This window comes from Pygocentrus nattereri, chromosome 22, assembly GCF_015220715.1.
Source record: "Pygocentrus nattereri isolate fPygNat1 chromosome 22, fPygNat1.pri, whole genome shotgun sequence".
Taxonomy (NCBI): Eukaryota; Metazoa; Chordata; class Actinopteri; order Characiformes; family Serrasalmidae; genus Pygocentrus; species Pygocentrus nattereri.
In genome coordinates, this window is record NC_051232.1 from 34087939 (window position 1) to 34111905 (window position 23967).

At 44.2% G+C, this 23967-nt stretch overlaps 1 protein-coding gene across 4 annotated transcripts in view; it reads right to left on the reverse strand.

Moving 5' to 3' along the window:
- Nucleotides 1-6634: 6634 nt before the first annotated feature.
- LOC108414519 (spectrin beta chain, non-erythrocytic 1-like) overlaps nucleotides 6635-23967 on the reverse strand; it is a 147861-nt gene continuing 130528 nt past the window's right edge. For 3 of the 4 annotated variants that reach the window (XM_037532859.1, XM_037532861.1, XM_037532860.1), the window contains exons 29-36: nucleotides 22721-22805; nucleotides 21403-21599; nucleotides 21013-21116; nucleotides 19624-19678; nucleotides 12002-12201; nucleotides 9518-9691; nucleotides 9375-9417; nucleotides 7760-7948 (exon numbers count right to left, since the gene is read on the reverse strand). In XM_037532859.1, coding sequence (XP_037388756.1) covers nucleotides 7760-7948; nucleotides 9375-9417; nucleotides 9518-9691; nucleotides 12002-12201; nucleotides 19624-19678; nucleotides 21013-21116; nucleotides 21403-21599; nucleotides 22721-22805 — 1047 coding nt within the window. Of the gene's footprint in view, nucleotides 7949-9374; nucleotides 9418-9517; nucleotides 9692-12001; nucleotides 12202-19623; nucleotides 19679-21012; nucleotides 21117-21402; nucleotides 21600-22720; nucleotides 22806-23967 lie in introns of all 4 variants that reach the window. The other variant, XM_037532858.1, reaches the window with a different exon arrangement.

A 23967-nucleotide genomic window follows, 5' to 3' on the forward strand; every position in this document is an offset into this window, starting at 1 on the left:
TATCAGTCGTTGTTTTGAGTTATTAACTCAGTAATTTAAGTCATTATATCAAGACACTAACTCAATCATTCCTGAATATCAGTCGTTGTTTTGAGTTATTAACTCAGTAATTTAAGTCATTATGTCGAGACACTAACTCAATCATTCCTGAATATCAGTCGTTGTTCGGTGTTCTAGCTTGTTTTGGGTTCCAGCTGTTTGATGTGGTCTTCCAGCAGGTTTGTGATGAATGTGAGCTGGACAGGTGTTATTTATAGTTTAAGCCTCAGGCCAAAACAAACTTTAGTTTTTGAAAGAAACCACAGCGCCGTCCTACTGCGCATGCGCTCCGCTGGCCCGGACCCGCGGGCAGACGCGTACCTGCTCTGTTACCCGCTGTGGGACCCGCTGTGGGACCCGCTGTGTTACCTGCTCTGTTACCCGCTGTGTTACCTGCTCTGTTACCCGCTGTGGGACCCGCTGTGTTACCTGCTCTGTTACCCGCTGTGGGACCCGCTGTGTTACCCGCTTTGGGACCCGCTGTGTTACCTGCTCTGTTACCCGCTGTGGGACCCGCTGTGTTACCTGCTCTGTTACCCGCTGTGGGACCCGCTGTGGGACCCGCTGTGTTACCTGCTCTGTTACCCGCTGTGGGACCCGCTGTGTTACCTGCTCTGTTACCCGCTGTGGGACCCGCTGTGTTACCCGCTTTGGGACCCGCTGTTACCTGCTCTGTTACCCGCTGTGGGACCCGCTGTGTTACCTGCTCTGTTACCCGCTGTGGGACCCGCTGTGGGACCCGCTGTGGGACCCGCTGTGTTACCTGCTCTGTTACCCGCTGTGGGACCCGCTGTGTTACCTGCTCTGTTACCCGCTGTGGGACCCGCTGTGGGACCCGCTGTGTTACCTGCTCTGTTACCCGCTGTGGGACCCATTGTGTTACCTGCTCTGTTACCCGCTGTGGGACCCGCTGTGTTACCTGCTCTGTTACCTGCTCTGTTACCCGCTGTGGGACCCGCTGTGTTACCTGCTGTGTTACCTGCTGTGTTACCCGCTGTGGGACCCGCTGTGTTACCTGCTCTGTTACCCGCTGTGGGACCCGCTGTGTTACCTGCTCTGTTACCCGCTGTGGGACCCGCTGTGTTACCTGCTGTGTTACCCGCTGTGGGACCCGCTGTGTTACCTGCTGTGTTACGCGCTGTGGGACCCGCTGTGGGACCCGCTGTGTTACCTGCTCTGTTACCCGCTGTGGGACCCATTGTGTTACCTGCTCTGTTACCCGCTGTGGGACCCGCTGTGTTACCTGCTCTGTTACCCGCTGTGGGACCCACTGTATTACCTGCTGTGTTACCCGCTGTGGGACCCGCTGTGTTACCTGCTCTGTTATCCGCTGTGGGACCCGCTGTGTTACCCGCTGTGGGACCCGCTGTGTTACCTGCTGTGTTACCCGCTGTGGGACCCGCTGTGTTACCTGCTCTGTTACCCGCTGTGGGACCCGCTGTGGGACCCGCTGTGGGACCCGCTGTGTTACCTGCTGTGTTACCCGCTGTGGGACCCGCTGTGTTACCTGCTCTGTTACCTGCTGTGGGACCCGCTGTGTTACCTGCTCTGTTACCCGCTGTGGGACCCGCTGTGGGACCCGCTGTGTTACCCGCTGTGGGACCCGCTGTGTTACCTGCTCTGTTACCCGCTGTGGGACCCATTGTGTTACCTGCTCTGTTACCCGCTGTGGGACCCGCTGTGTTACCTGCTCTGTTACCCGCTGTGGGACCCGCTGTGGGACCCGCTGTGTTACCTGCTGTGTTACCCGCTGTGGGACCCGCTGTGTTACCTGCTCTGTTACCCGCTGTGGGACCCGCTGTGTTACCTGCTCTGTTACCCGCTGTGGGACCCGCTGTGGGACCCGCTGTGTTACCCGCTGTGGGACCCGCTGTGTTACCTGCTGTGTTACCCGCTGTGGGACCCGCTGTGTTACCTGCTGTGTTACCCGCTGTGGGACCCGCTGTGGGACCCGCTGTGTTACTTGCTCTGTTACCCGCTGTGGGACCCATTGTGTTACCTGCTCTGTTACCCGCTGTGGGACCCGCTGTGTTACCTGCTCTGTTACCCGCTGTGGGACCCACTGTATTACCTGCTGTGTTACCCGCTGTGGGACCCGCTGTGGGACCCGCTGTGGGACCCGCTGTGTTACCTGCTCTGTTACCCGCTGTGGGACCCATTGTGTTACCTGCTCTGTTACCCGCTGTGGGACCCGCTGTGTTACCTGCTCTGTTACCCGCTGTGTTACCTGCTCTGTTACCCGCTGTGGGACCCACTGTATTACCTGCTGTGTTACCCGCTGTGGGACCCGCTGTGTTACCTGCTCTGTTATCCGCTGTGGGACCCGCTGTGTTACCTGCTCTGTTACCCGCTGTGGGACCCACTGTATTACCTGCTGTGTTACCCGCTGTGGGACCCGCTGTGGGACCCGCTGTGTTACCTGCTCTGTTACCCGCTGTGGGACCCGCTGTGTTACCTGCTCTGTTACCCGCTGTGGGACCCGCTGTGTTACCTGCTCTGATATCCGCTGTGGGACCCGCTGTGTTACCTGCTCTGTTATCCGCTGTGGGACCCGCTGTGTTACCTGCTCTGTTACCCGCTGTGGGACCCGCTGCTCACTGAAGACTGAAGAACATGTATGTTCACCTCAGAGTCTCCAAAAGTCTCAAATAACACCAGAAAAGTCGTTAAATTGGCAACACTACAAACTGGGAAGCGGAGCAGCAAGTGAGTTTGTTCTTGACCTCAGCACTTTCCGTTCGCCCTGGCCTGCTCTGGCTTCAGTCTCTCTCTCTTTAAGGTAGCACTGCAATTAAGGCGGCACAGAATTTAAGGTGGAACTTCAATTAAGACAGCACTAAATTTAAGGTGGAACTCTTTTATGGTAGCACTTAAATTAAGGTTCATTTAAGGTGGAGCAGAATTTAAGGTGGAGGTCCATTTAAGTCTCTCTCTCATCACAACATTTGGGAAACAGATCTCCTCGAAGACCTCCACATACTGCCATCTTCCAAAATAGTTACGAAAACCATCTAAAAATAAACTGTAAATAAGAATTGCTGGCGTTAGCCGTGTTGAACGACCGTATCAGAGCTGCCTTATGAGGAGTCTGGCCACTTCCCATTTCCCCTGTTATATCAAAAACAGGCCTGAACAGCAGAGGGCGCCCGCGAGTGAGTCCTCAATGAATGGGAGTGAATGGAGCTCAACGGCTAAAAACCAACCGTTAAAGTGGTCTCTAATCACTGAACCAGAACTTTCCTTTAATTTTAGACAGTAGACGGATGGATTTCACTAAAAAACCAAGCAAATCTCACCGATATGTTTCCTTTATTTCTACAGCAAACGGGTTTCGGGCAGCAGGAGGCGGGCTTTACTGCTGGAGCGGGATGATTGATGGGCGAGCGGAGCAGCTCATTGGCTGTTCGCGCTCACTGAGGTCATGAATATACATGAGGTGCCGTTTTAAACTCCTATAGCTTGAGTTTAAAAGCTCTTAAAAACATAACAGCGATGTTAAAGTGTTTTTATGCTGCTCTGTGTTCAGGACATTAAAACTGTTTCAGCGTTTATAAACTAATTTTGCTCAAACGCTCCATACCAACCCATTCATTCTGGACTCGCTCGGGAGCGCCCCCTGGTGTTTGAGAAGCCCAGAAGACACTGCAGAGTGTAATTCTCCTCTCTTGCTTTAGCCACTGGCCAGTAACTTCATTCATGAGCACTGTGTGTAAGTTACTAACTTAACGGGATGTAGCTTTTAGAGCTTTTAGAGCCCTGGCATGCTGCGACGTCTGGTTCCTACAACTGTAACGGTGAAAACCTGCAGTCTGTAAATTTCGTTCATTTCACACCAAGCCACTCTGGATGACTTTGTTCACGTCTAAACCACTGAACTGAGTGATTTCTCTAAAAGGAGCACATTCAGGCCTTCTGTTCCAGTTCACACATGTACACAGGCATTTTCTGAGGCTTTACCAGCGTCTCTCACACCAGAGTTTTGGTTTTAGTAAGTCAACTATAGTTGGGTTCTTCTTCTTCTTTCGGCTGCTCCCTTTAGGGGTCGCCACAGCGGATCATCTGCCTCCATCTTGCCCTATCCACTGCCTCCTCTACTTTCACACCAACCATCTCCATGTCCACCTTCACTACATCCATAAACCTTCTCTGAGGTCTACCTCTTCTCCTTCTACCCGGCAGCTCCATCTCCAACATTCTTTGCCCAATATATCCACTATTCCTCCTCAACACATGTCCAAACCATCTCAACCTGGCCTAAGTCAACTATAGTTGGGTATATTAATGGAATTGACATGATCAGCTGGTAAAGCTGCAGTTATTCAGAAACAATGTTCCATATTTTCCTGATGTCACTGTTTGGTACAGAGACTAATGTCAGAGTTCATATGTAATTTGATGTGTCAGTTAATCTGTCTGTCTTACATATTTCGACACAGAATTGAACTGAATTAACTCTGTTTGCACTGATCGATCAGACGTTTCTAGCAGGTGTTAAACTGACCCTGTCTGTCAGAGTGAACCCACCCAGGGGCCGAACACTGCACTTCCCTCAGTTTGGGTGGGCTTGTACTGAACGGTAGGAGCCAGAGACAGAGGTCAGGTGTTCGTTTGTAGCAGAGATGTTTATGTCGCTTGTATTAAAACACGATCATTCCAACTTCATTATTTGTAACCCAGATCTCCCTGAATATACCTTATATATATAAAACCTCGTATCTCCATTTTTGTCGATTTTCAGCTTTTGACATAATTTGAAAAAGCCTATCGCCCTCTACATTGTGTGCAACTTTCATGAAGGCTGGACCAACAGAAATGGCCAAAAATGGCTTGGAAAAAAATTCTGGTTCCATTGACTTGCATTAAAAGTACAGTATGTTTTTTCCATCTCCTGTAAAGTCGCCTTTTAGGAGATAGCAGTGATAATAGTAACTTGACAAGAGAAGGAAAAAACCTACTGTACTTTTAATGCAAGTCAATGGAACCGGACGTCCTTAAAAGTCATTCTGGGCCATTTCTTTCGGTCCATTCACCGTGAAATTTACACACCGCATAAAGGCCAACAGGCATTTTCAAATTATGGCAAAAAGTGAAAAACGACAAAAATGAAGATACAGGGTTTCGTTCTAAAACAGTATTTTTACACAAACGTATGAGATTTTCTAAATTAGAACAGTAAATACAATACAGTATAAATGTATTGGAATGGCAATAATATTCATTATTATTATAATCTTTGTGCAACTTCACACTGTTGTGGAAACAAGAGTGAGGTTCTTCTCTAAACCCCATTCACAATCATCATCATCATCATCATCGACTAAACAACACGCATCGGTTTTTATTATTAATTAGAAAGAGAGTAATAACATTCCCATCTGCCCTCGGGGGACGTCTGAACCTCAGAGCCAGTGAACAACAAACGAACGACACCCAGTTAAGCCGTCCAGAAGAGATCAAATGGATCCTCAACTGGCAGCAAACGGACTTTAATTAAAGATGTAAAGAAATGAAATTCATTCTGTTTGATATTTAATAACGAGGGAAACATTTCAGCGTCCAGTTTCCTCAGACGGAGGGGTCACACCCAGCTGGCCTCGAGGACAAGACCGAGTACGCGTGATGGACAAGATGGCACTAAGGTGGCCAAAATGAAGTTGGTCAGCAAACACGATCTGTTACATTATAACCTACCTGGCTACCATGTCAGGGTTCTCCCGTCGTCTGTACAGCAAAAAAATGACCATTAACTTTCGTTCTTTATCAGCTCCACTGACCGTATAGCTGCACTCTGTAGTTCTACAGTTACAGACTGTAGTCCATCTGTTTCTCTGATACTCTGTTACCCTGTTCTTCAGTGGTCAGGACCCCCATGGACCCTCACAGAGCAGGTACTGTTTGGGTGGTGGGTCATTCTCAGCACTGCAGTAACACTGGTGGTGGTGTGTTAGTGTGTGTTATGCTGGTGCGAGTGAATCAGACACAGCAGTGCAGCTGGAGTTTTTAAACACCGTGTCCACTCACTGTCCACTCTATTAGACACTCCTACCTTGTCGGTCCACCTTGTAGATGTAAAGTCAGAGACGACAGCTCATCTGCTGCTGCACAGTTTGTGTTGGTCATCCTCTAGTTCTTCATCAGTGGTCGCAGGACGCTGCCCACAGGACGCTGCCCACAGGACGCTGCCCACAAGACGCTGCCCACAGGACGCTGTTGGCTGGATATTTTTGGTTGGCACTGCAGCACTGCTGTGTCTGATCCACTCAGACCAGCACAACACACTCTAACACACCACCACCACGTCAGTGTTACTGCAGTGCTGAGAATGACCCACCACCCAAACAGTACCTGCTCTGTGAGGGTCCATGGGGGTCCTGACCACTGAAGAACAGGGTAACAGAGTATCAGAGAAACAGATGGACTACAGTCTGTAACTGTAGAACTACAGAGTGCAGCTATACGGTCAGGTGGTCAGTGAGTGGTCAGTGAGTGACCGTACAGTGTTGGAAGGTTAGATATTTCATCCACTCTTTTCTCAGTGATTTATATCTACACTTACAGGGAAAGTAAGAAAGGGAAAAAAGCAAAAACACCAAACTTTAACTTCAAAAGCATTTAATGACTTTGCACATATTTAACAGACAGGGTAAAAGGCTACAGGCTGCAGATCCATCCAGATTAAGTCCGGGTCCATGTTTTACGTCACGACCAGCAGATCCCGGCGGCGTTATGGCATTTTTGACTGTGCGATAATGACGAGAACGTATCGTTACAGTAGTTACGCTGACAGAGAATGCACACTATTTGTATTAAGTAGCCAGAGAAAGTAGCAAAATGAGAACACACAGCGCTATAGCCAACAAGCAAGCGGCTGCTATTCAGTCAATACAGCTTTTCCAGAAAACGCTGCACTTCCAGTTTCCTCACTTAACAAACGATGCCTTTTTAGTTATAATACATCTATATTCATAGTTTTCTCTAAATAACCTTTAAACATACAACATAATGCAACTCAAGTACAAGAAGATTTTTTTTTTGCTTTTTGTTTTTTTTTTCTTGATAAAATTAGTCCTTCATAATTAGCCAACATTCTGACCATTCACAATCATTTGATTCAACTTTCCAGCATATGTTAATTATTCGCCACTACGCGGCGGCTCTTGCATTCGGATGCGATGACGTCGTACTAAGTTCTTTAGTAGAGAGAACTGCCCTTTGAGGAAACATAATGGCTGGAGGGGTTTTATTAGTTACTTAAACTGGAAAGGATGTTTAACGACTTAAAGGAAACTTCGTAAGAGTCCAAAGCACCAACGCTGCCCTCCGCCGTCCGCAGAAGGCCGAGGAAGCCTCGCGCAAACTGAAGGCAGCTCCTAGAAACTTCTCACGCTTACAAAAACAAGACAGAGGAGAAAACGACGAGGAGCACTAAAGCAGGGATGCTGAAAGGAAGCGAGAAACGAAGAAAGATGGAAAGAAAGCTTATCGAGATGATTCCGTCTCCGGAGACCGATTTACAACGACTGCCCGAAGCACCTCGCGACCCCTACGAGTAAGAAGGTTCCTCTTCTAGCTCCCGAGCCCACCCAGAGGAGCGACCAGGCACCGAGTGTGGAGTTTTGGCTCTGAGCTCTGCATGCTGGAGGTTCTGCTTCAGGAAGAGGAAGAGAAGAATGGGAAAGGAAAAGGAAGTGAAAAGGACTGAGGGGCGCTGGGAATGGCTCTACTTCTTTTTGCTGAAGAGGCTGAAGCGCTTCTCTTTGTCCTTCTCCCGCTTGCCCGGGCTGGACTCGGAGGCCACGCCCACCGAGGCGGGCAGGGTGTGCGCGCGGCCTGAGGCGGGGGTGCTATGGCTGCTGTGCTCGGAGGGCGTGGCGCAGGAGATGGCCTGGATCCATGAGTTCATCTCCTCCTGCAGCGGCACAGAGAGAGCAGAGAGATGGCCACGTGTCAGAGTTTATGGGCGTATGCAGGAGTTTGGGCACCCCTGGTCACATGACATGAGCGTTCTGCCCCGTTAGTGCACAGTTCCTATTTATTTGCTTTGTTTAATGTGTCTGAAATGATGAAGTGTGTTTACATGAGCGTTTGAACACTCGGATAAGGGAAGTCTGATGGTGACTGGGCTACTGAGCGCATTTTAACGCACTCCCTGTTCCCCACCAGCGCTGTCACTGCTCATCTGCCTGAATATCATCTGGATTATCTGCATAACGGCTCAAATAAAATGCGCTCGCACATTTGTTCCCCGCCTCCTGGTCTCCCTCGTCAGCCCATTTATTACAACTTGCACCGGTCAGGCAGAACATCATGACCACCTCCTCGTTTCTACACTCACTGTCCACTTTATCAGCTCCACTGACCGTATAGCTGGACTCTGTAGTTCTACAGTTACAGACTGTAGTCCATCTGTTTCTCTGATACTCTGTTACCCTGTTCTTCAGTGGTCAGGACCCCCATGGACCCTCACAGGACAGGTACTGTTTGGGTGGTGGGTCATTCTCAGCACTGCAGTAACACTGTTATGTCAGTGTGTGTTGCGCTGGTCTGAGTGACCAGTGAGTGCATTAAAATCAGAGAAACAGATGGACTACAGTCTGTAGCTGTAGAACTACAGAGTGCACTGAGGTTCCCTTGAGCAGGACACCTAACCCCCAACTGCTCCCCGGGCACTGCGGATAGCGTGCCCACTGCCCCCTAGTGTGTGTGTTCAGTGGTGTGTATGTGGAGTTTCACTGCACTGATGGGTTAAATGCGGAGCTGAAATTTCCCCGTTGTGGGACTAATAAGGGTCTTAATCTTAATCTTAAACGTGTCAGTGTGAGCTCTGTAATATACTGTACGTGTTTTGCTATTATTTTGTATATAAATGTACAAAACGACTGCTCTCACTGTAGAAAACAGGTGTATTTACTGGAATCTTATTTAGAAAATTCTCAAATTATATTTATAAGGATATTTTTCAAATTACAATAATTTGTCTGCTTTTGTAATTACTTTCCACCTTTTGTTACAAAAATTTGTATGTCTAACAAAAAATAACTTCAGTCATTTTAGTTAAAGCAGTCAGTGAGGGTATTCTAAATGTTTATAATGGATTTATAACCATTAATATGCATTACAGATGCTTTATAATTATGCACATGGTCTTCATCCATGCAAAAAATAAATAATAGCGAGACTTGTGTTACTAAATCTTCACATGTCCTCAATGGGTTCAACAGTTCATTATAACAGCCTCGTTAAATACGCTTACAAAGCACTGTGACCCAGTTACGGAGAGTTATAAGCACATTGTGAACGCAGGGGTCACTGAACGTGCTACCAGCAATACTCACATCATCTTTGGCTTGGAAGAGATACTCGTTCCCATCCGAAAGTCTGAAAGGGAAACCGGGAAGAGAAGACAAATTATTTGGAATATTTCTAGGTTCCCACCAAATAAGTGCATCTCAGAAACATGACGTGTGAAGCAGCTCACCTGAGTTTGAATACATGTTTCTTCTTCTTGTAGTCGAGGGCCACTTCACATGTGGAGTCCTTCAGGCTGATGGGGATTTCGCTGTGGTACGGGATCCCCTGACTGGCACTCTTACTGTCCTTGTAGAAGCCCAACTCCTGATTATTGATCACGCAGTAGACGTTGTGCCAGGATCTGTAGCAAAACACCAGTTCAAAGGAAAGAGAGAGAGATTAAGAGTTTCTGGTGAAAAAATGGGCAAAATTTAACTTCAAATTGAATTTAGACACCTGGAAGTGTTCTAGAGCAGTGCTCTCCAACTCTGGTCCTGGAGATCTACCTTCCTGCAGAGCCTCATTCCATGCACAGATTGCCTCACCTGCTCCAGCTGATCCACCTCTTCCCCAGTCCCTGATTGGCTGGATCAGCTGTACTAAGGGTGGGGCAGCTTATTAGACCCAGGCTGGAACTAAACTCTGCAGGAAGGCAGCCCACCAGCACCAGGACTGGACCAGGGCTGGACCAGGGCTAGGGGAATATTGAATAATTTAACTGTCCAAGTCTTTAACAGTGTTTTAATGTGAGGTGGTACATATGCTGTACAACTGATTTTCTTTACAGTGATGGTGATGGGAACCAGGCGTCGCCATGACTACAACACAAATATAGACATTTTACATACTATCCAGAACCACCAGAGAACCTACACGAGTCTCCTGAGTTTATATGGAATATCGATGATGGGAAAATAGTGATCAATCTGAAGTAACACATTATCTTTTGGCTTAGAAAGCCCTGCATGTACCTTTCCAACATGGATGAATTTTAAACATACACTTTATGCCAAAACCTTCTGAAAACTCTCATAAAACAGCGTCTCAGTCATCAGGCAGTGAATTCAGAACCAGTTCATGTAGGAACTTTCTGTAGGAGCTTTTAGAGGGACGTCTGGTTCCCATCACCACCACTGTGAGGAGCTTTTAGAGGGACGTCTGGTTCCCATCACCACCACTGTGAGGAGCTTTTAGAGGGGGACGTCTCTAAAATTCACAAAATCTTTAAGAAAAACTTACGAAGATTCTTAAGACAAACACTAAAGATCTCAAAGAAGTGTCCTAAATGCAATTCTTCTGCAAAAAAATGTAAAAGTTCTCAAATATTCTGTTAAGAAAAATTTTCTGAAGAACATCTTTGGTGTTTTCTTATGTTGGCTATGTTGGATTTTACCACATACAGATGCTGCAATTTCAATTTGCATCATTATTCTTTTTTTTGTTATTTAGTTTAATTCACTTGGACGCACAAAACAGATGAAAAACATCAAACCAAGCGTTTAAAAACTTTGCAAACAAAAAATTTTCTTAAAAAATGACAATATATGTGGGGTGACGGACGAGGAGGGGCAGGAGCAGCATATGAGCAATACATTCAGACGGTCATCTCGTCAACTCCTCCATCCTGAGACGAGTCTGTCAGTGAGACTCAGGAATATCTTCAGGAATACCACTTCATTACTGAATCATTCTTAAAAACAGTCAAAAAAGGAAAATAAAAGAGTTTTTTCTTAAGAACAAAGTTAAGAAAAACACCCCTGGTTCCCATCACCACCACTGAGAACAATGTGATCTTAAATATCAGATCTGCCGGAGTCGTTAGCCACACTCTGGAAATGTCCACATTCCCTGTTTATGTACAAACAGACAGAATGAAACTAATTCCCTCTCCCTGCTTTCTTTCCGAGTATACAACCGCCCACATGTCCGGCCGGACACTGAAGGACGACTGACTGTCGAGCCCTCCTGCTTCCCACTTCAGACCAGCTGCCCATGCCCAGCTGCCACCACCTGCCTTGGACTAGCTGCCCACCCTACAGTGATGTTCTCATGGACTCCCAGCTATTCCTACTACTAACACTACTGCTATTAATATTAGTAGTATAATAACTCTGTAGGTAGTCTGACCAGAGGAGGACGGGTCCCCCCTGGTGAGCCTGGTTCCTCCCAAGGTTTCTTCCTCAGTTCTGAGGGAGGTTCTCCTGGCCACTGTTGCCCCTGGCTTGCCCACCAGGGGGTTTCTGTACATTCTTACAGTCCTGTTGAAACTCTGTCTTTTCCGAAATTCTGTAAAGCTGCTTTGTGACAACATCCGTTGTAAAAAGCACTACAAATAAATTTGATTTGAAATATTAGCCTTATAGTAGTGATCAAATTAATAAGACAACACATAATGGAAAACAAAGTATTGATGTACTCCACAAATCTTGCAGTTCCAAAACTCACCACACACTGTTCCATAATAAAAACTAAGCTGCAAAAGCAGCGCATTCGGGATTCATCCTGGTTCTACATACAACCCCCCTTATAGCCTATGGCAGATGAGCACTGACCACTGAAATCAGCCTTTTCACTTACACAAAATACAAAGAAGTCAAATATGGCACTAATGACTGAACTTCAGCCTGCAGATTAAAGGCTAAAGGGGGTATTATGCTGCACTGCTGCGGACCTGTTGGACGCCTTCTTGTTGTGTCCCTCCCATTCATGTTTGCGGTTCAGGAAGCCCTCTATCTGGGCGCTGGGTGTGTCCTGGCCTTTTGTCGGGAGAGTTGCGGCTTGACATGCTTTTCCTTTACGACTTCCTGTGGGGGAGGAGCTCGGGCTAGTCTCCGCCACTCCATTGACGACATCACTTTCTCCCATGGCGTCCTGGTACAGAGAGGGAGATGGTTAGCGATGGGACTCTACTGTAACAGACAACAGTACATACTCATTTCTTCACTGAGCAAAGCTGGACAGTAGATGCATTAGAAACTGAGGCTGTGTAGAAACATGTGGAAGCTTCCGGAATCTAGATTGCTGGGCAAAAGTCAGAGACCACCCTCTATGTGTTTTCCAAACATCAAAAGGACCTTTAAGTAGAAGGCGTTTGTTTTAGAGATGTTTATGAGCTGATATAAGACGATCCACTTGCACAAGGAAGAAAGAAGGAGTTTACAAAACTCAGCAAATGATTTGAAGCTACAGAGAAAATCCTAACAAGCTAACAGCCTCGTTAAGGGAGAGCCAGAAGGTAACAGAATCATGGGGCTCCCTGAGATGTCGTCGCCCCTCCACTCAACGGTCAACAAACCTGAGTGAGTGAGTGAGGCAGCGGGACGACAGCACCAGTTTACCATAATCCCTTTTTCCTTTTAACGGAAAGAATGGAAGTATTTAGCCTAGACTTAAAGACTGAGGCTGTGTCTGATTCCCGAACATTAACAGGAAGATTATTCCAGAGCTGGGGGGCTCTGTATGAGAAGCTCCGCCCCCTGATGGAGGTTTATTAGTTCTAGGTACCAGTAGTGAGCAGCACCTTGTGATCTAAGTAGGCGTGATGGTTCATAGTGGGAGAGAAGGTCACTCAGGTACTGAGGGGCGAGTCCGTTTAGAGCTTTATAGGTCAGTAATAGGATTTTATAATCAGTGTGAAGGTTAACTGGTAACCAGTGCAGGGCTGATAAAACTGGGCTGATATGGTCGAGCTCTCTGGTTCTTGTGAGACTCTGGCTGCTCTAACTTTCCTGCGTCCTGTAGAGATCATGCATTTCTTAATTTAGCGATATTGCGGAGATGCAGGACGGCTGTTCTAGTGCTATTAGTTATATGTGCATCGAAGGACAGATCAGGATTTACTGTGACACCAAGATTATTAACAGATGAACCTGACTTAGCTGAGAAACTAGTAAGTGTTAAATTAGATTTGTTTCTAGCAGATTTTGGACCAAGAAGCAGGACCTTTGTTTTATCCGAGTTAAGAAAGATACTCAACATTCAGTCTTTTATGTCTTTCATACAGCCCTCAATCTTGCTAGGTTGAAGTTTATCATCTGGTTTGCTTGATATATATATATATATATAAATAACTGCGTGTCACTGGCATAGCAGTGGAAATTGATGCTGCGTTTACCAATAATGCTTCCCAGTGGTAGCACATGTAATGTGAATAATAGAGGTCCTAAAACAGAGCCTTGGGGGACACCGCACTTTACTTCAGTAAGAACTGATGTCATCGTTTACATTCAGATCTGAACCAGGAAAGAGCTACTCCTGCTACTCCTACAAGGTTTTCTAGCGTATCTAGTAAGATAGAGTGGTCTATTATCAAATTCTAGATCAAAGATCTTTGACCAAGATCAAAGACAACTAGCAAAGATACATTTCCTTGGTACTGCCTCTGTACTACAGGCCTAAAACCAGACTGAAATTTTTCATGTACAGCCATTTAGATTAGAAATTAAATTAAAGAATGGTGGTCTTTGAATTTTGCGAGTACAGTACATCTTACATCTATTTGTAAAAAGAAACATTTTTCTTCCATTTAAGGAAACAATGCCAAATAATGTCGTTTTTAGGTGTTCTGTATAATAATGCTGCTACAGCAGCCTCCAATTGTTAAATCTCTTTCAATTTAACAATTCCATCCCAGCTTCTAAAGGAGAATTCACACTGAACACTGGTGCTAAACCTGGTTTTGATCTTTCCATCACCTACCTGTTCCTCTACTCTCTGGGCTTCAATTATAGATTAAGAGAAGATAACAGAAGCACTCAGCTATCTCAGTGAAGCTGGGACAACACAGATGCTTTTGATTGCACTCAATTAAAGCAAGGTGGAAAAAAGAAAAAAGAGAGAGACATGCAAAATGAGATTAGAACATTAGATAATGCACACCGTATGGCCGCTCGGCTGGCAAACGTAACTGACAGAAGAAAACAGCCAGCGTAGGAGGCACACTCGAAACAAACAAAACAACAAACAAACAAACAAGAAACCACAAACAATTTCTGAAATTGCTTGAGTCCATCAGTAATCATTGGTATCATTGGCAGAGGAAGTGATTTTTGCAAGTTAAAGGGATTATGGCATCACACCCACTCAAGACTGCGAGTTTATTACCCCATCTCGAGCTCCTCTCGACAGGACCAATCCTGGGCACTTTTATTGGGAGCCTTTCGGAGGCCGGACCAATCCTAGGCACTTTTACAGGGAGCATGCCCAAGCCAGGACCAATGCAGGCACTTTTCTTCGTCAAGAGCATCATCGAGTTTTTCTAAAAGCCTTTCAGTGACCATCCCAAACATTCTGGAAAAACTACGATATGCAGGTCTGATGTGACACGTTCAGCGTTGATCTCACTACCAGTGAAACGTGTTTACTATGCTGTTCATTAAAGAAAACTCAGCATTTTCAACTTCACCTCTATCTGCAGCATCTGTAGTACACAGTCCTTTACTGTAGACACTTCTGACATGCTGAACTCCAGTGACTCAAAGCATGCTTTACATAAGCTGATGGTAAACACTGAGTGTTTACGTGCACTCTATAATCTGATCATAATAAACAGCACACTCAGATTTTTCAGATGGGAATAAGGTCTAGAAATCCGATTAAGAAATCTGGTCAAGGGGCTGGACTGTAGCTCAGTAATCTGATTTCTCGGTGTATGTGATCTCTTACTCGGATTTCTTTCGCATTTCTCTGTCTGAACATGTGTGAAAACAGACTGTGGTACTTTAAATGATCTGATTACTCAAGTGCATGTAAATGATTGATCATATTACTGACAACAACTGATGTTCTGCAGTTATCGGATCATTAAGTGCATGTAAACGCACTCAATAATCTGGACAAAGTTGTCTGAACTCAGTTTGTTTCAGCGTCCGAAAGTGACCAGAGCACAGCCAAATTCAACAATACCTAAAGTGCTAAACAAAAGCTGATATTTCTAATGGTGCAGGTTAAATTACCACATAGTGACCAAAAAATGTGATCTAGAAAAGAGAAAGTGTACAGAGTGAATTTTAAAGCTCACTTCAACAAATCAACATCACTGCTTTCAAAGCAGACCAGGGCAGGTCATACGCTAAACTGGGACTGCAGCTGAAAATCACTGGTCAATTCTGTAGGAAACGGTGTAATCTAGTTGTGAGTCGAGTTAAATCTGGCCAATCAATCGCATCGTGCTGATAATGACTGGTAACATGGGGCCTGATTCACAATGCTTTCCTCCCATAAGAAGGCAGACAAACCTGGAGCGCTGACATTTATAGGAAACAGTTGGTAGATGAGTGAAAAATCCTCGGTGATCTTGTATACATGAAAAAACATCTGGACAATACAAACTCTTTTCAGGACAGTAAACCTGCGGTCCAATCAGGCAATTCTTTTAGAAACTTAATATAACGTCTGCACTTTGATAAAAGCAGTTAAAAGTTAAAAAAAGATTAAAAAAAAAAAATGAAGCCCACTCGTCATGTAAGCAATCGGGTGCTGTTGGGTTCAGACCAACATTTGAAGCTCTACTACAGTTGTGGCAGATCGAGATTAGACTGAAACGTGCTGAAGTAAATACCTCCTCAGAAGTTTGTGTACATTTACAACACCTTCAGTAATGATTCTTTCTATAGCCTTTGAGAAAAAAAAGATGAATGTATAAACTTAACTGCTGACACAATTTGTTGCAGTCTAGCATGTAAAACCTAATAGTAAATATTTGCTATATTATTACACTGTAGTATGAAATTAGGTTCATCTAAGGAATCGGTCTGAATACCTTCTATGCAAAGATGCTTTGAAGCAGCACTATGTAAGATTTGGGGGTTTGGAGACCTCTCTGGTGGAAATGTGTAACTGCAGGCAACTGACCCCTATGAGCAGACGACTGGGAGCGAGCTGAAATAGAATTCAAAGAAAACTTGGTGAAGGAGGCGTCTTCCGAGGATGTGAGTAAATTATATATTACTGCCTTCGTATCTTCATCAATATAGTGTTGATTTCCATCATTTGAGGCCTAAACATCCGACTGTCTTTTTGAGCCTGTGCATGCGACGTTAATACACAAAGACGTGTGATATGGTTTTGAAAACTCTCCAGAAATCCATCCCGACACGTCTGATTATTACAGGCTTTACAGGTCGACTCAAGGACGCCACCTAGCGTGTTTTTTCCCTCCTGACTCAGTAACGCTACGTCTTTTGGTTTTAACAAAAAATAAAACTTACACAGTGCTGCTTTAAATAATAAACATATATGACACAAAGAAAGAAGGGAATAACCAAAATGAATATGAAAGATGTATTAATTGGAAAATGAACGTCAACCCATAAACAAGCCCAAGAATGACATTGGATTACAACATTAACCACCAACATTAAACAGATGCTATAAACTTAAAATGACCAACATGCTAACAATGACATGCACATCACATAAAACATCACAGGCAACAAAAGGACAACATTGGTGAAGTGCGCATGAAGGGCTGATGTGTATCTTATGGTGGGGTTTATTGAGAGGGAGGGTTAGTAAGAGGAACTAGAAGGGTTACAAACATGGTTAGCTTGACAAAGACAAATGAGGCCAAACAAGACACTCAAAAGGCTGAATTCTGGGCTAAATTTTGATGGCAGAAGCCAAACTTCAATTCCAAATATCTAATTATGTAGGATTCGATATCTAACTATGAGCTACTCAGCATTTTAACTTTTTAATTATGTTTTAACTGAAAATTTAAAGGAGGCATTAAAGCTGATGTGTCTCTTCTGTTTCTCTGCAAAATCATTAAACTGTCACATGCATAAGCTTAGAGAATCGACTGGAGGCAGAAAAAGCTCCCAATGCCTCAGCTGAGCTGCATTATCTGCAGCAAGAGGAGGGGAATATTGATCGGCATGGCTGCTGATTGGGAGCTGAAAAGGCTTGAAGCGGCACATTTTCTTCACTGCGTGTTCAAGGGGCTTACATGTTCAGAAATTCAGAAAAGTCTGTAAATTCAAAATCTTTATAAATTGTCTTTTGGTTGGTGTAGTTAAGGCAAATGAACTGGAGGCAGAAAAAAGCTCAGAATGCCCCATCTGCACCTGTTTAAAGGGAGACACTGATCATCAGGGCTGCTGATCAGACGGAGCTGAAAAGGCCCTTAAACGGTGTATTTTTTGCATAGTATGCTAAAGTGTAAAAAATACAGAAAAATTGGAAAATTCTATAAATGTAAAAGTTCTGTAAAATCTCTAGTTGAGTAAAATTAACTACAGAAGAAAAGAACTTTTCACCGGAATGTGTGCAACACTAATAGCTGTTTTAGAGTTTGGTGACTCTAAAAAATGAAGTCACATATTTATGAGAAAAAGAAAAATTGGAACAATTTGCACAGAAATTGGCATATTTTTGTGTGATCATCCATACCATTGTATATTCCTGGTAGAACTGATTTACACAAAGGTGTAAAACAGGTAGCTCTTCTGCATCTGCAGTCTACTAAAAAGATAAAGTAGTCCACAGTGTGATGTCTAAAGATGGGTTTAGTGAAGGTTTACAATTGGATATTTAAATTAAAGAACTAAGATCTTGTAAAGTATTCCTCAAAGCCTAACTCAAGTCTGTCCGACCAAGCTTAGTAGTTTGCTAAGTAATGAAAGTAATGAATGCACTTTAATTATTCAAATGGATGCTCAGTCAACATAAATGTCCATGACATTTTCTATTGCTGTAATAAAATGTAACAGAAAAACAATATTAAGAATAGAATAGTTAGCTTAATCTTTTACAGGATGGAGGCTTCACTGAGCCAAACATGTAAAAGAGGGAAGCAGCAGTCTATCAGAGGCGTGATGCAGGACTAAAACAACTGGGGGCTGAACTACAACAAATAAAAATCTCAAAACTAACACCAAACTGGCACTAAACCTCGATGAGCTAAGCTTGTACCAAATCTCATTTACTCTTCACTAATATTGCACTCAGTAGCCATGTTTACATGCAGCCTGATAGTCTTAATAATTCGACTAATAGCACCATCAGAATAGAACAGTCTGAATAAAGTTTCTATCCGACTGATCGAGGTGTGTAATCCTGTAAATAATCCGTTAAATAGAAGAATAATATCCGTGTAAGCTCCTGTATCCGATTACATTCCCTATCGGAAAGTTTCAGTCCGTTCTGCATGAGCGTCGCGTCACAGTGAGAGTTTATACCGTTCAACACGGCGGAGCAGAAACTGGTCTGCAGAGGAGACGAAGTTCATGCTCTGATCTTTAAAAGACGGCGGTGGGACGGACGTCCAGCTTATGCGTCTCAGAGCACGACGTCTTCCTCTCGGCCTTCTTTAATAAGGACGTGTGAAGGACGTTTTCCTGAGTCTGACGTCATTTTAAAGCAGTTAAAAACACAATCACTGCTCACTGCTGCTCATCTCACTCTGACTGGATGCAGGTCATCAGGGTAACATCTACTCCAAGTGATTCTCTATGCATGCGCATACATTTGGATTTGTAGTGAGCCTGTAAATGGAGCTTTTTCATCAGATTGTTGAGTAGAGTGAGAATATAAACACCTCTGTCTTTATCTATGATCAAATTAATTTAATCAGATGGGAGAAAATCTATGCATGTAAACACAGCCAGTGATGTAAAGATGTATTTTATCTTTAAAATAAATATCAGTGTTGTAAGAAATTAGCAAGGACTTAGAAGCTGAGGCACTAGATGGCGCTATATTTGGTATATTTATCTGTCTGGGGACGGAGCTCATGTGGGGTCAAGGACAGAGAAAAGATGCATTACAATTTTACATCTAGCTCCCACATCAGCTAGCTAATATTACCCGGTCAACAGCCTTCTTACTCCTTCATCAAGCCTTTTAAACGTGCAGGAGGAAGAATAAATAAATGATAGACTATCTGCCAACACTTCAAGCTACAGAGACCAGGCTGAACTCGTGAAAGGTCTGAAACCCCAACAACGTCACAGCTGTTCTTCTCAGCCGGGTATTTCTCTCACCTTAGGCACTGCATGGAGGACAAGATACAGAGATACACAACTCATACATGCTGCTGCACGGAAGTAATAAAAGCTACAGGGAGTCAATCAGAGAAGCACAACCATCTACTTCTAAAGGCAAGCGATGGGACAAAGCAGGAGAACCGCTATAGACTGTATGAGCTCTTTAGCTGGGAATGAGCGGGATAATAAAGAGCCGCGTGGACTCTCTCTCCACGTGGAACAGGGGAAGACGAGTTCATGGTCCTGTGAGGCCTCGACGGCTATGAAAGCTGGAATAGCTTTGGTAGGCTTGGGAACGATAACTAACCCGGGGAGAGTCCTGCTCCGTTGGCAGCCCGTTCTGAGAGACCTGCTCTCCCTCCCTGGAAACACAAACACAAACAGAGATCTTCATTAACACAGAGAACCTGCTGACACGTGTAACTGAAGTGGGTGTTAACAGGAAGGAGACTGTAAACACCAGACTCATAAAAAGCCAAACAGCTTCAATAAATATAGCATAAACAAAGATAACGAGACGAATATAAAGTTACTGTCAGGACAAAATCTTGTACATCGCTGCTGGTACCTCCAAAATAAAATGGTAACTTTACAGGAGAAGAAAAAACATACTTTTCTTTTAGTGGAAGTCAATGGAACCAGACTTCCTCCGATTAAAATAATACTCAGTTAAATACATATGCTGTCAATTTCCTGCCAAATATGATTCTTGGGTTTCATATATATATATTTGTTGCTGCATCGTTTGAGCTCAGCAGCCCTTCTTTACATAGTGTGAAAATTTCATGATGATTGGACCAATAGAAATTCTCCAAAATTGCTTAGAACAAAACTCTTTCTATTAACTTGCACTGAAAGTAGAGAAGGTTGTTGCTCTCTTCTGTTAAGTTACTATTTTGAAGATACTTGTTTTTCACTGGACAGCAACAATATATTCATCCATCCATCCATTGCAAATACACATTTAGAAAAAATGTTCTGTGCAGGTGCATTTATTGATCATCAAGATACAAACAGTGTAAATGTTCCCTCAGAGGTTCTCCAGTGGTTCTAAGGTCTGATTGTGGAGCTTAAATCAGATTCTCCAGGTGAAAAGTTGGTATTTGTTCCTTCTCCGAATGTTTAAAAGCAGTAGAGTAAAAGCCTGGAGGCGAGGCGAGGCGAGGCGAGGCAAGGCGAGGTGTGTGGAGTCAGTCCAGCTTAGAACAGATCATTTCAGTGGATTATGGTTCAGTTATGTTCCCTGACTGAAGGCACTGAGATGGAGCCTTGAGGGTTCCACCCCAGTGACAGTCTAGTACCTTTATTTCTGAGAATGTACTGCCTATAATCACATTTTTGTTTTCAGTGAATTTTAAAAAGATTTTGATTTGTACCAAATGATCAAATTAGCATTTGAGAAGTTAAAATTTCATGATGTGTTGAAGGATCTCTGAGAATTATAAACCGTCTTCGTGAGGTCAGGGATTTGCATCTCTACTCATTATCGTTACATCATGTCAACCCTTGTTTTCACTCACGCAGCTTAGCTGCATGTTATGCATTATAGATGTTATGATGATGTTCCTCTACATTTGTGGCATCATCTCAGTAACTTCATAGTAGGTCACAGTCTGCGCTGCAGCTGGACGTTGTTCATTGTGAACACACTCATCTGTATCAAGAACAGCACCATATCAGGTCAGATCAGAATCACCTCTGCTGCGGAGAAGCTGCATCAGCGGGTGGAGCTTCAACAGGCGGGGGCTGTCTCTTCCTCTCTTCTTCCTCTTGCTGTCTTCTCACTTCCAACAACTCCATCTGAACACACACACACACACACACACACACACACACACACACACACACACAGGTTCATCACAGGTACATTTTCATTCACCAGGGTATAAACAATGTAAATGCACGTTGCAGCGACGGTGTTAAGATCCAACTATGTACCTCAAACGAACTCAAACGTCTCAGGGAAACAAACACTTTCATGCCTTTTCACAAGCTAACGTTTTAAAACAGAGCAGTAAAATGAAAATCCTGCTTTAGTAATTAACGTTCTCTAACTGTGACCGTGCGGAAGCTACTGCTCTCTCACCGTGGTGAGTCTCTCCAGAGCAGCAAAGCGCTCCTCCCAGGTGGCGGCCGACTTCTCGAAGGCCTCGTGCCTCTTGATGAGCTTCTCCACCTCGTCCACACTCTGACCCACTTCCCGGCTGGACAGGTACGGCTCCTGGCCCAGCAACCAGGCCTCGGCCACCCCTGCGTCTCGCGAGAACTGGTGCACTTCTAGAACTGCATTTTATTTAGGAACAATACAATCAATCAGTCAGTCAGTCAGTCAGTCAATCAGTCAGTCAATCAGTCAGTCAATCAATCAGTCAATCAACCTACCAACTTTTTTTAAACTCTGAGTACACTGAGGGTGACCCTCGTTTACAAAGTAGCTGAGCCAACACAGAATTCAGGGACTGAGAAATTGGACAGTAAAAAGCAACAAATCATAGCAGTAATGTTCACAGTAGAAAAGTAAATAAAAACAACAAACAAAACAATAAACAATGTTGTAATTTTATATATATATATATATATAAGAAATTGAAAAACTTGGCAAGAATAAGGTAAATAAAAAGTACAATAAAGGTGAAACAACAGCGCGAACACACAAAATCATATTAAAGGTAACTATATTGTACTAGGTACAATCATTTGAACTGCTTTATACTAGATGTTTAATATTTATTATCACAACCACTTTCCTGTATTCATAAGAACTCAAATCTTGTGTACATACTGTAAATTTCTCTTTATATCTGTTTTAAATTATTAAAGTGTTTATTCTTTTACATAAATGGTTGCAACTGAACAACCGCAATTTCCCTCTGGGATCAATAAAAGATTCTGATTCTAAAATCAAGTAAAACAGCTGAAGGTTCATCAGACATAACATTCTGACCACCTCCTCATTTCTCTGCTCACTGTCCACTTTATCAGCTCCACTGACCGTATAGCTGCACTCTGTAGTTCTACAGTTACAGACTGTAGTCCATCTGTTTCTCTGATACTCTGTTACCCTGTTGTTCAGTGGTCAGGACCCCCATGGACCCTCACAGAGCAGGTGCTATTTGGGTGGTGCGTCATTCTCAGCACTGCAGTGACACTGACATGGTGGTGGTGTGTTAATATGTGTTGTAGTGGTGTGTTAGTGTGAGCTGATAAAGTGGACAGTGAGCGGAGAAACGAGGAGGTGGTCAGAATGTTACGCCTGACCGGTGTATGTTTATTATACATGACATCAGGCTGTCATGTACCGTCTTGGTTAAATAAACATCAGACAAATAAATACTGGATATAATATGACTGCATAAAGAAATGAAGTGGTGCTGGATTGGCTGGTTAACTGGTGCTATAATTACCCAGTCGCAGCCATTCCCACCGGTCCTCCCACTTATCAATCATCTCTTTCCTCTTGTCCGTCAGCTGTAGCAACTTCTCTTTGATCTGGAAAGAAGGATGAAGCACGTCTATGCAATCAGAGTTAAAAGATATTATCATTACACAAAACATAATCTACGTTCACATTTCCAGGCTGAAGCAGCACAAATCCGATTCTCTGCTCTAATGGGACTCAGATCTGGTGTTTTCAGGGCCGTGTGGACACAAATCTGATCTTCTCAAAGCCGACCTGAGCCTCTTTCATATGGGGTCCTAGATCGGATGCGTATCCGATTCATGGCCATGTGCTTTTTCTCCGTTACCATGGCAACAGCGCCGAACAGTCGTTAAAGCCTGTGAACGGTGGAAAAGCAGCTCGTCTCACCTTTTCCTCCTCCGTCTGGCTCTAATAATGAAGCTGAGAGCTGATCAGAGTTAATGATCTTCTCAGCGAAGCTCGTTCTGCTCGTTAGTTTGTGCTGATGATGCAGTGATTCAGTCACGTGACGTTACTGAGCAGGAGGAGCTCATGAGGGTCAGTTCAGGCCGGTTCATCACATTAACGACAGATTAGAGCCTCTTATCTAAACGAGTGAGAACCGTCGAGTCAGAGATTGGATCTGAGCATTTGAGTAACGAGGCTTGTAATGTGAACGCAGCCAAAATGTGCCCTGATGTGCTCACACTACAGTTGGTTTACTAAAGCTGTGGCTTATCATGCAACCTTGGCACCTGAGAGGGATTGAAAGCGTCAGAAGGCAGAAGGTCAATGAAGAAGAAGTGGTGAACAGTAACTCGGACTGCAAGTGCATACTGGTACAATTTGTGGAGCGTCTTCATATTTGAGCCATGAAGCTGAAACAGTGTTATTCTGGTGGTGAATATTCTCTGAGCGCTCTGGGTTTGCGGCACTGCATCTGCTGCCACTGTTAGAAGGAGCCTCCCAATAACTTATGGCTGGTTGTCAAGGTGGAGAAAATGTCAGGCACCTGGTCACCGGTAGTGGATTAAACGTTAAATAAGCTGCAACTTGACCAGCTCCACCCTGCCTTGTGATCCCCTCTGGCTCACGTATATGGGCTTGAACCCACACAGGCAGTGTTTCCTGTTCGTGCCTTAAACTCAACGTCATTGCCCAAAAGGCTCTCGACCCACTATGTGAAAAACCCACTGAAGAAAAACATCCATCAAACTGTAAAACCTTATGATCCTGATTTCTTCTGTAAAA